The sequence below is a fragment of the Talpa europaea genome (genome assembly GCF_964194135.1).
Source record: "Talpa europaea genome assembly, chromosome: 4".
In the NCBI taxonomy this organism is placed as follows: Eukaryota; Metazoa; Chordata; class Mammalia; order Eulipotyphla; family Talpidae; genus Talpa; species Talpa europaea.
The window spans coordinates 136,862,844-136,875,906 of record NC_140070.1 but is presented as its reverse complement, the minus strand read 5'-3'; the positions used below and the strand labels follow the sequence as shown (position 1 = coordinate 136,875,906).

Sequence of the window (13,063 nt, the reverse complement as noted above, 5' to 3'; positions counted from 1 at the left end):
TTAAGACTTGGTGAACTTCAGGACTGATAGGATTTCTCCACCTGCTTGCCTAGAAAGTGCAGTGGTCCCTCGTAGACCTTTTGTCTTCATTGTTTTCAAAATTTCTTCTAAAATGAAAATTAAAAAGCAATATCCAATTAAATCACTTGATAAGGTATGTATGATCACCAAGATTAATAAGAAAGTCTACAGATTCTGTTCATTTGGGAAAACAATGTATCCAAGTAAATTTCTATAAACATAAACTTGGAGTTCAGACAGATAGGTTCTGCTGAGATTTTAATTTTCTTACATCATTGTTCATTTTGTATATTTGATTTCCCCCTTGTGTGCAGTCCCCGTTATTCTCCCACCACCAAGGCACCATGACCATTACATAGTCCCTTGTGCTGTTCTGTCTCATTTTGGTCCTGTACCCTCCTCCCCGGCGATATGCTTCAGATCTATGGTTTGTCTGCTAGTTTGTCTTTTTCCTGACTCCTTGTTCAGTTTCCCTATATTCCCCCTGTGAGACCATTTGATATTTTTCTTTTTCCTTCTTATTTTGCTTAGCATAATCCCTTCCAACTCCATCCATGTTGCTGCAAATGGAATAAGTTTATCTTTTTTATCTCTGAGTAGTATTCCATTGTGTGTATATACCACATCTTTTGATCCATTCACCTGTTTGGGGGCATTTAGGTTGTTTCCATATCTTAGCTATTGTAAATAATCAGACTGAATGGCCTGCTCTGCAGCAGTGGCCTACTCTGGACACCACAGAAACATCAGTTACACTTGCTGTTACAGCAAGAGAGTCATGTTTTAGTTGCTTGGCACCAATCTCTGCCTTATACTCACTCCTCGTCTTGGATGTAAAATGTCAGTGGGTTAACTGGATAGTAAATGAAATAACTTTTTTCAGGTTTATTGATTTAAAGAAAGCAAAACCGGGCCTCCCCCAGTGGCGCAGCGGTTGAGCGCTGAGCTGCGAAGCTGCCCGCATATTCTGCAGCACCGGTTCGATCCCCGGCCACCGGCAAGGGTCCCACATGGTGCGCAGACCTCTCCTGCCACGCCTGCTGATCCCCTCAGCAGTGTATTTCAGCCTGTTCTGTTCCCCGCTGTGACTCTGGTGAATTCTCTCACCCTTCCACGCTTCTGACTGTACCCAGTGCTTGTGTAAATAAATAAGTAAATAAATCTTTAATGAAAAAAAATTAAAAAAGCAAAACCTTCCCTTTGTGAAGAAATAATGGTAAAAAGCCTGAACTAAGAAAATGGCATTACCATTACCAAAACAAACCAAAAAAACACCTTAGTAATCATGATGTGATTTGAGGGGCTGATATTAGGTATAAGGTACAAATCAAACTTGAAGTGTATAGAAAAAGGGAAAAAAATATATGGTAAATTTAGTTACAAAGTAATCTGGAAATCAAGATTAAAACAATCTGTACCAGACAAACAGTAGGATTGTCAGGGCCATGGGGTGGAAATGCACAATATTGAGGGTGAAGTGTTAGAAGAAGAAATTAGACTTTATATTTGAATATTAGTTTATAAACTGGGTAGAGAAACTGCCCCCACAAAGACAATACTTTTTAAAACCAGAAAAATCTACCCTTAAAGGTTTGCTTCTTTTCAAAGTGAACGTGGTATTAGCTATTACATGACTATATTTCATAACTTTCCAGGTTATTTTATAGTCTTTGACCTTAGGAATTTTTTATTCCAGCAAAATTTAAAAGATAAGCTGGTCTGTATTACCTGGATTGTTTTCTTTAATGGTAACTAAGTAGAATAAACCTCCAGGTGACAAGAGATCTGGAGCCAGTGGAAAGAGTCTGTCCATGACTTCTCGACCTTTTCTGCCACCAGCCCAAGCGGCCTCAATTCCATGACTTCCTACCTATGACCAAACAGAAAGATTATTTTATTTGGACTCAACTTACCTTGAGAATTGCAAGCCAACTCTTTCTGACAAGTAACTATCACCGACAAGTACATATTTTGTGTATTACTGCCAGTGCGGAGGCAGTAAAGCTGAATCTGCATCCGACCATTTCTTAGCCTGAGTGCCCTTGTGTAAGTTTGAAATGTTTTGAATTACTCCCCTCTCTTTTCTGTAAAATTAGAAAAATGATTAAAAACATTGTTTTTGTTCACTGTTAGGAGTAAGGCCATATATCTGAAGTTTGAGGAAAGGGACCTTGCACTATCAAGGACTTAATAATTTTACTTAATAATACTTACTAATACAATGCTTAAACTGAGAGACATGGCTAATTCTTAATTAGCTTAAACTGAGAGACATGGCTAATTCTTAATACAGCTGGTCACTGAAGATGTTGCAAAATTACACACATCCAGTAGAAACAGTGCATCCAAGTTTGGATTCTGATCTTCCCCACATGTTGACTAGCAACATGTGGCATGATGCTCTCCTAAGCCGGGCAAGAGCAGCGAGCCGCAGCTCCAGTCGGTACAGCCAAGCGGTAAACAACCCGTACCCCAGTGTGTGCTGCGCTGCCAGCCTTTTTGGGGTACTGTATTTTCCCCATCTTGTTTACAAAATGTCTATCTGTGCCAGAGAACTTCAAAGCTTATTACAGAATAGGCATGTTAGATGACTCTGCCTAACTACAGTCTGATCTGTGTGTTGTGGGCCCTTTTCAGGTTGGTGAGGCTAAGCTATGCCGTTTGGCAGGTCGGGTATATCCAGTGGTAATTTCAACTTAGCAGGACATAACCCGATTGTAAGCTGAAGATCGCTATAGAACAATTAGGAAGAAACTAAACGGTACAGCTTGTATTAGAAGAGACCTACTTTGCAGAAACAAAGTTTTAAAATTTCCCACTGCATCTGGTCATCTTCTGATTACCTAAAGAATGAGCCACGCAGACCTTTTGTAGAAACCCATTTGCCGTATAAAGATGCACTGAAGCACTTTTTCCAGTGAAAATTTAATGATAGTGTAGAAACAAAACACAATTTACATAAGGATTAAAAATCTTTAGATCCTTACTATTGTGTATGTATATTTAAAACTATACGATTAATTTTGAAGAAAGTACTTAAACTACCCTAACAATTTGCTGTTTCCTTCAATGGTTTAGATCATATCCTATCTTAACTACTGGTGAGCATCCAATGTGTCCATTTGCTTAATAAATAAATTCTGGATTATTTACTTTGAATTATTACCCTATCTATCATGACCTGCTCCATACAGTATTTCACAGTTAACCATATTAGGAATTTATCAGTTCCTCTGTTATTAGGCAAAACTTTCCCCTGGAGACTTCCCTTTCCTACCTTTTTAAGAACCTCTTTGCTGGGGCATTTATCGCCCTCTTCCTTGCTTTAATCCCTTACTTTGGTGGAGCTCATTCTCTGACTATTTCATCAGGTAAAATAGGGACAGAGTGCACAGTGTTGACAGCCTTTGACAGGTCTGTCTCTTGTCAATTGCAATATGCACTAAGAGAGCTGCCTTCCCAGGGATGCTCAGTCAGGTTTTTCTCTGACATTAGAAATGATCCCATTAGGAGGATCACCTGGCACCAATCACATTCTTAAGGCCATTTTTACAGGTTTCCACCTCCGTGAAGGAGGAGTCATGTTTGGTGCTCTGTTGTCTGCTGCCCAGGCCTACTGTTGTGTCTGCTCCTGATCCCTCACAAATCCCAGATACAGACATAGCACCTCACCTCTCGGTTCTGGATATACTAGTAAGGATAGCAACAATTTTTTATCTACACAAACTCCTCTTATTATCTTGGCTCTACCCTTTAAATCTCTTATCTTTTTAATGATTCCCTTCTTGTTGTCTTCATGCTTTGTACACTGACATTTCTTTCACTTGGTTTTCAGACCAATAATTCAGGTCTTGACAGAGATCACATTCTCTTTTAATTCACCCTTTTAGTGTTTTACTTTGTTTTAACCCTCTTAGTGTTTTACTTTTGTTTTACTTAGTGTTTTACTTAGTTTTTTACATGTTTTAAAGCTCCAGGAAATGTCTGGTGTACTGCACTTTGTTTGACACAGCTAATACTTGGCTCACAGAAATTACGACACTCGGCTTTCTTTGTTGGACAGCGACAGAGCCCCAGGAACTGCCGGCATTCAGTTGTCTGTATGAGTCCTGGTGGCTGTGTAGCTCAGGAGAAGCAACTTAGTAGCTTAGTAGTAGGAACATGGGAGAAAGGAAGCCTATTTGACACCTATTTTCCCAGACTCTCCTCTTATTCCCAATAGTAGACCTCACAGGCCATGATGTATTAAACTGCCTGACTTCTGTTACATATACAAGTTCATATTATTTGCTATAGTAAATAAAGATGCAGTAAACATTTTCCATTATCAATTTTATTGTGGACTGTCTTAAATTAAATCTCAAGGATTGAGATCACTGGCCTTGAACCATTTTTATTACTCTTGATATTTATTCCATAGAGCTTTCCCAAAGAACCGCATTAAGCTGCACTTCCCATTAGGACAATGAGTTTCCTTTTCATACACTCATTATGTTAGCAGAGCAACAGCAATTTAGTTAATCACGACTAGTTTCTGAAGTGAGGACTGGGACCTCCCTCAACTCCCTTTCTGATAACTATGAAAGGAAGAAATGCGACTTTAGAAAGAATTCTTTTGTGAAGTTAAGGTTGATTAAAAATATTTTGTTTTATAAATTTGTCGTTTATGAGAAAGGAAATACAAATATAAACATAATGGCTTGATCTGGATGGAATTTTAAGGATGGGTCGGGATCATAGTTTTGTACTTCTATTAGCTTCAGGTTACATTACTCTGTCAATCAACAGTATCTAATCATGAACAATCACAAGTTAAATCCAAGCAGTTTATGTTAATCAGCAACTAATTGATGGCTGATGCTGAAGTTCATTTGATTTTAGAAAGAAAACGCTGAGAACATTAGTAATTAAATGTCAGTTTATGTCTTACCTCTTCAGGAGGAGTCACTACATAGGGGGGATTAAACACCAGAAGATCAACTTTTTCCTTTAATCTTGGTAGCAAGCCTTTGACCTAAATGTTCAACAAAAATCAGAATTTTAAACCAGACTGAATTAAACAAATATTTAAAAGTATACTCGTGTTTTTAGAAAAATATAAGAAGGTCACACTAACAGAAATGGAGATAAATATTTTAACATTTTCATTTATAAAAATTATATACATTTACCTAAAAAAAAGGAAATTAAACTACTTAACAGAAGGAACTTCAGGTAAGCTTCTGCTCCTTAACAGCTTACCTGTTTACACTGTAGTTTCATTTTTAAATGAAATGAGGACACAGACTTTTAATTCTGTAGCATGTGTTCATTATAGCTCTGTTTGTAACTTTAAAGCTGTAGTTGCCAACTAACCAGTTATGTTCTATAACCTAGAGAAATGTTCTGTGAGATGACAGAAAATATCAGAAAACGGAGTTTTCTTTCTAAGTCTTTAATTACTTGCAAATATACTGACTGAAATAATATAAAAAAAAAAGACAAACTGAAAATACTGGGGAAAGACACTGAAAATACCAGTTGTTTGGCATTTTATAAATCTTTAAAACAGGTATAATTTTCTGTATAACGAAAAAAGTGTCTTTTTAAAGAAAAAGGATTGAAGGCAAGATGCCATTTAAATATTCCTCTGATGAGTTTTCAAATATTCTAAAACCATCTCTGATCATATTATCCTGATCCTTCACAGGAGCAATGATGTAAAAACACTGTGTTCCTGGGTGAGTTCTCACCCCTACAGTCATTTCCTCCAATTATCTCTTGCACCAGCTCTTACCCATGTACTCAGAGCCTGTTATTTGACATGGGATACTGAAGTATCTGATGGCAGTCTTTAACACTTTATTACATTGACATTCTCACAATTTTCCCACATCTGCACACGTATCTATCATTAATTACTGGATATTTTTCTTGACATAGATTTTTTTTTGTTAAATAAATTTGCTGTAAAGGGTGACTTACATTAAGTTCTATAAATGGAAAATTGGTCTTTCTGGAAAAAGTGACTACAAGAATAAACACAATATAAGTTAAAATATGCTATTTCCATTACTGTTGCTAGGATAGGAGTGACCCAAGTTAAAGAGTATTTGTGTTTTTAAAAGGGGTAAAGAGTAGCACCAAAATGAGCCCTTCTCCTAGATGTCCTGAGAATGCCTGGAAGAGAATTAACGGGGGAACAGTGCCTATATCATGTGATTCAAAGTTATTTTACTACTCAGTCGTACCACCTGAGTATTGGGTATTGTAACTACTAATACGCATTGTGAGACTCTGCCTTAGAATTTCCATCTTATCCAGCCTTCTAAAACATTCCCATGTTTATCATCCTAAAAAGCCTGTTAACAATGTAATTCAAAGAGAACACATGAGCAGTATCTCTGAAGAGATATATACAGAGGTAACCTTTCTCATTTAAAAAAAGAAAGATAAATTTTTGGTTGGGGGAAGGGAGAGTAATTCAGGTACACCCTTATGTGCAAGAAGAAGGGGACTAATCTTAATCTGCTCTCCCTACGAGTAACAGCATTGGTGAAGATATGTATTTAAAATAACTGAAAGCTTTGTTTTCAATTCCATAAATGAATTATGGTTCTCCAATTATAGAAAGAAGTCCAAAATGCAATTTTCCAGACATTTTTGAGAAAGGAAGTTACAAAAGAATTTGCTCTGTTACTGTTTATAATGACCCTGAGGTATTATATACTAAGAACCATTGTAGCACTGAATTTGAAATAAAAGGAAAAACTGATGGTAAAAAAATAGAAAGTTTTGGCATTAAAAAGAAAATGGTAATAATTAAGAAAGTCACTGTGAACTGGATATAAAGTCTAATTACAGACACCCTTAACCCATCCATCAGCTTTTGGATAGTCTGACAGCACTGGAACATACCCAAAAACTGGGAAAAAGGCCTTTGATGAGAAGTTTTAAACTCGTATGGTAAAATGCACATACTTTTCTCATATGAGAGGAACTTAAGAGCCCCTTAACTCTTAGCTTAAATGCAAGAAAACTAAATTAGTTATATGGTATTCTCACAGAAAGCACCTGAAGAGAAAAAGTGAAATATGATAGCATGAAGCAAGTAAAAAGACAGAAAATAAAAACTCAAAATCATTGCAGGCGAGGGCTACCAAGGCTAAAGAAATGCCCGAAGTGGGCCTCCCTGGTGGCACAGCAGTTGAGCACTGGGCTGCGAAGCTGCCCACAGCCTCTGCAGCGCCGGTTCCATCCCCGGCTGCCTGCGAGGGTCCCACATGGCGCGACAGACTTCTGCTGTGTCCTCTGCTCCCCTCAGCAGTGTGTTTCGTCAGTCTGCCTGTTCTGTTCCCCTCTCTGGCTCTGGTGAATTCTCTCACCCTCCCACACTTCTAACTGTACCCAGTGCTTGTATAAATAAATCTTTAAAAAAAAAAAAGAAATGCCCAAAGTCTTCGTCATCATAATTAGCACAAAGTAATAACTGCTATTCATGTTGTAGGGTAAGGTAAAAAGTATCAGGCTTTTCTGCCCTCCTGCCATTAGGATAGATGACGGAACCCTGTGGTCCTGAATGCATGCCTGATGGCGGGCACCTGGAATAGGGTGTGGGCATATGTAGATGGGATTCATCTGGGCTAAGACTGGGCTTATATGGGCGGCGTCAAAGGGACACCAGCATAGAGCAGAACCACGAGGAGAACTAACGGAAGAGCAGAGAAGCAGAGAGAACGCGAGAGAAGGCCAGAGAGCCCAGAGTGAAGACTGGCTGGGGGCTGGGAGGCCTCCCAGCCTCCCGGCCCCCCAGCCCCCTGCCTGCTATGTACCTGGTAAATCCCAAGAAAAGTCTGAAAAAGCCACTTAGGGCTCCAGGACGCTCCTCCTTAACCCCGTCTGTTCGAATCATAGAGAACCTGCACTGTGCCCATTCCTGCCGCTACACATATTAATACCCCTGAATCAAAAAAAGGTAAAATTGTATTAATTGTATTTTGTTTATTTTATGAATGTAAGGAAATGTATGACATATTTGAAAATGACATTTTTCAAACTAAAAATGAGATACAATCAAAGCGCTACTTATAAAAAGGCAAATTCACCTACTCAAAATAACGAGCTGATTTTATCTCATAGTTGTGATAATCTATGTCCAGTGTTTTGAAAGAGGCAAAAGTTTTCTAAGTTGATCAAGAGACATACTTCTGCCTTATTTCTTCTTTTTCCTGCCATGAGTCAGTATCATGATAATTTTAACCATGAGAGATGGCTAGGACCATGACCAGTCAGTCACACCCCGAAACAGCTGCGAAACCTCTAGATTTAGACTTAAGAGATGGGGGGATTAAATTCTAGATTTATCACTTTATCAGTTAAGTGACTTTTAAAATATATCAAAAATATATCTCACCTCAGTTTCTGTTAAAAACAATAGACATCTGAATTTCTTCTATCTCTAAAGTTTTATTAAAAACATTTAATACTAATTATAGATATACTACAGAAACAAGAATTTAAAAAAGCAAAACCCCTCATTGTTCTCTAATAAATCACTTGGATACATTTCTTGAGAACATAGTTTTAAACAGCAGTAACAAATTCTAGTAATATGTAGAGAATTTCTTATATCTTTGCCTTAATTCCTTGTTAACTAGTAATCATTTGTGAGTATAAAAAAAGCAGAAAAGCAAAATATCCTCATATCAATGTAAGAACAATAGAAATAATACAAGTCAAGAAACAGAAAGCGTTTTATCATGCTATTACTGTTTTTGCTTATAAAAATGGATTTCATATTTATAACTAAAAAGAGTCAAAGTTATCCAAATCTTACCTGGATTCAAAATTATCCAGGTCTTACCTGGATAACTAACATTAAAGTAATTAAAATATTTTTAAAATTATAGCTGAAAATTTATGACACCACATATTCTGCAGCTGTCATCTTTTGTTTCTACCTGCCCAATCCCCCCATTTCTGATTACATCTTATGAATTTTACTGGGGAAGCTCTGCTTCCTTTCATTTTCAATCCAAGTGGCTCAGGTAGGGTTGGGATAAACCTGGGAAGGGATTCAGACTGAAGCATGTCATCCCCGTATTCCATTGGCCCCGGGCACAGGATGCAAGTTGATTCAAAGATGCGCACTTCGAGACTTTAACTAGAGCCATCAAATTAAAAAGAATGTCTTTTTGTGATGGATTGTTGAGTAATAAGACAGACATCAATAAGATACCAACAATGGAAAGACTGCCGAAGAACAGAGTCACTCCATAAGCCAGTAGACATTTTCTTTGAATTGTGGACAATATGGATTTTATTAAGAATTTTACTTTGTACACTGTTCAATGGCTTAAATGGTTAATTAACCGCTCCATTTTCTTTCATCTAAATCATCTTCACCTAAACTTACTGGAGAAGGAAATTCATTATTATTGAGCAAGGATTAAGAACTCACCAAATCTGTGATTACTGGCTGAAGATGAACATTGTTACAGCGTGCTGTCTCCAGGGTGCAAGCTGCTGCCTCAGGGTTGATATCAGTGCACCTATACGCAAAAAAGAAAGAAAATTATATCCTATGTCCATGAGACAAATCTGTTACTGAAAGATTCAAGGAATCTTCCATTCCTTTTACAGAAAGCAGATTTAGAAAATCTGAATGCTTGAATAACAGCAAGCCAAAAAATAACAAAGATTGGTCATACTGGTAATAAAGATTTTTATATTGATATTATGTCTAAGGGAGGATGAATACACAAAGATGCATGCACATCTGAAGAAATTTATTACAAATCCAATGAAGGAATACTATGTCCACCAAAAATGAAATGTAAAAGGAATTTTTGAAAGGAAAATGCTTACAACACAATATTAATGAAAAACATAGGAAATAAAAAGAAAAAAACTGAAGGAAACACACTTGGACCAATTGTAAAATTGATAGGGTTTTTTAATTCTGCATACTTTCTTTATTCTCAAACTTTCCAAATAAACTTTAGTAACTCCATCTTTCTAAAAATCAAATTATTCACCTTAAAAAATAAATTTAAATTTAGACATAAGCAGAAATTATTAAGCTATTTCTGTAATTATGCAGTATGATGGAGCAATTCTGAATATGCAGTTAAAATTATTAGGAAAATTATACAACCTCTGAGTCCTATACACAGATACTATTGGATACATATTTTCAACTTAAAGATTTCATTCGGGCCTCCCTGGTGGCGCAAGGGGTTAAGTACCACACTATGAAGGAATCCCCAGCCGGCCAGGAAGCAACCCACATGGCGCAGCAGGCCTCCCCTGTCTGGCCCACTGCTCCCCTCAGCAGTGTACTTTGCTCAATCTGCCTGTTCTGTTCCCCGCTCTGACTCTGGTGAATCCACTTACACCCCTCTCCCCCGGCATCTCTGGCCTGTACCCCAGCTCTTGTATGCATAAATAAATAAATCTTAAAAAAAAAACTTCATTCAAGCAGTCATACCCATATTGAATCTCTTAATGGAACTTGTAGATGAATTTGATATACTTACACTTACATGTACAATGCTTGAGGACCTATCATAGAGGCTAGGAATGTGGATACAACTCCCGACCCTGACCCCACTTCAAGGCATATTTCCACTCTGGAAAAAAAAAATAAGTATTAGTACAGTGGGATTAACATACACATCACAAAAAAACAGCTCTCATGCTACTTTTAATGCTTGTTTCTCCAGCATCATCACCCACATGCAAATATATGGAAATATAATTTATAAATAAGGTAATTTATGACAACCCCCTTGAGCTTACTATTGCTTAACTCAAAACTTAAAATTTTGCATGTGTGAGCTAAGTGTAAAATAGAAAAAAAAGCTTTCAGTTAATTTCCACATTACATTAAAACTTCAATTAGTATCTACAAACGTTAAGGTTGGAAATATTAATATGAAAGACATCAGCCTTTCCCACACTGAGCTCCTAGCTTAGTATTTCCTAATGATCTGATTATTACAAATTTTTAAATATTTAAGATTTTTCTCTATTATTTTAAAGGGCATAATGTTCATAAATCCATCAGCATATCCTAAACGGAAAAAGGTTATCCCATTCTGATAATAGATTCAGAAAAGCAAGGAAATCCCCATATTTGTACAGCTGTACACTGAATTGGGAGAAAGAACCTAAGTATCTGATCTTAGAATATTGAAAACAAGCCTAAAAATTCTATTGAATACATTCTTCATTCTAGTGTATTTTATCCTTCAATTTTTTCTTTCCTTGCCTATAATCTTTCATTAAATGCCTTCAAAGCACTAACTCTCTCCATTATAGAAGTAGATGTGATGGGTGCATGGACTTCTCTGTCACTTAACTACCCAAACAACTACTCAACAACAAACTCTAGATATAGTTTTTAAATTTTTTGGAAGTAACCCACACATCCGACAAGCCTTAATATGCTATAGGGAGGCTGGTTGAATCTTACCAGGCAGCTTCTATTTGAAAATAACTATCACGGTCTCATAATTAGAATTCCAAGACCAGAAATATGCAAACCTGTATAACAAAAATCAGCTCCTTTTACATACTTCGCAGTGCATTTGTGCTTGTAAATCTTTCTGGAATATCCTGAGAATAAAAGTTATAAAATAGTGCTGTTCCATTCTATAGTCCAGTAAATCCAAAGATTTCGAAAGTCTTCTACAATGAAAAACTAGCTTAATAAAAGAGTTGGGGTATTTGACACATAGAAAAACCTGACCAAGTTTAAGATGGACAAATAAATAAAATCTAGATCTGTGAAGCTTGACAGCTGCTTATTTCAGCCTGAGAAAATTCCATTTCAAGTCTTCTTTACATAAATTTAATGACCCAAATGCCTTTCATTGAAAAAAAATTACTGATTTAATATTTTTGTAGCAAGCATTTCAACAACTCAGTTTTAATATTTGTAATGCACTAGGATAATGTCTTTAGGGTGATAGCTGCATTAAATTTTTCACAACTAAACGACTGTTCCACAATCACACCAGCCACAATTCAAGCACCCAGTAGCCACGTGTGGGTAAAAGCTATTGCTAACCCCTACTATGCTATAGGGGGGATAAATAAATGGAAATAATTCACACATTTCACAATCCTTATGTTGTCGGGAAGCTTAAAAACCTTAACATTTTTTTTTTTATTTTTGCTCTTCTGTTGCTAGAGGGTGTGTTTATATGTAAGTAAATTAAATAATGCCAGGCAGTTTTCACTATTTACTAAAAATTTAAATATTAACACCAAGCAAGGCTTTTGGTTTGGAATGTGTTAAAACAGCGATGCTCTGGGACACGCGTTCTCTAAGAGCTGACAGGAAAAGACACCTTCTGGCGAGGGCAGGGGACACGGCGCGTGAGGCAAAACGCCAGGAACGGGCGCAGCTCCGGCCGCGCGCTCCGCGGATGCCCGGGAAACGGGCGTGACGGGGCCCGGCGTCCGGTCACCGCGGGGACGGCGGAGACAGCCCGGCCCGGCCCGCGCCCTCTCCCGCGGGCACCCTCGCCCTCCTCGCACCCCGTGAGCTCCGCCGCCGCCGCTTCCAGCGCGTCCAGCAGCAGGAACGTGTCCTCCGCGGGCTCGTACACGTCTTTGAAGGCGCCGCGGCCCACGTGCCCATGCAGCGGCGTGGGAAAGCTGTGCGCCGCCATCTTGCCCGCGGCCATCCCATGCGCATGCGCCAAACCCCCGGCTGCGCGAGGGCACCAGCGCGCACGCGCAGACAGGCATTAGGGGCGGGGCGCCGGGGACGGGGCGGGGCGCCGGGGACGGGGCGGGGCGCCGGGGACGGGGCGGGGCGCCGGGGACGGGGCGGGGCGCTGGGGACGGGGCGGGGCGCCGGGGACGGGGCGTGTCCTCAGCGTTTACTGCTGGTGGTTTGTCAGTAGATGGGCTTAAGCGTTTTTTACTACTAATAGTTTGTCAGTAGATGGTCTTAAGAGTTTGTGGACATGGGGCCTCCCTGGTGGTGCAAGCGGTTAAGACACAACCTAGGAAACAGTCCGCAGTCACTGCAGTAAGAGTTGGATTCCTG

The 13,063-nt window shown here is 38.6% G+C and overlaps 1 protein-coding gene across 1 annotated transcript; it reads right to left on the bottom strand.

Annotated features, from left to right (window-relative positions):
• Positions 1–12,680, bottom strand: HEMK2 (HemK methyltransferase 2, ETF1 glutamine and histone H4 lysine; the record flags this gene model as incomplete). Its single annotated transcript, XM_084231323.1, has 6 exons — positions 1–107; positions 1,750–1,891; positions 4,952–5,035; positions 9,461–9,551; positions 10,545–10,631; positions 12,547–12,680. The coding sequence occupies 6 exons, from the start codon at positions 12,678–12,680 to the stop codon at positions 1–3; spliced, it is 645 nt and encodes a 214-aa protein (XP_084087449.1).
• Between the last annotated feature and the right edge of the window lie 383 nt (positions 12,681–13,063).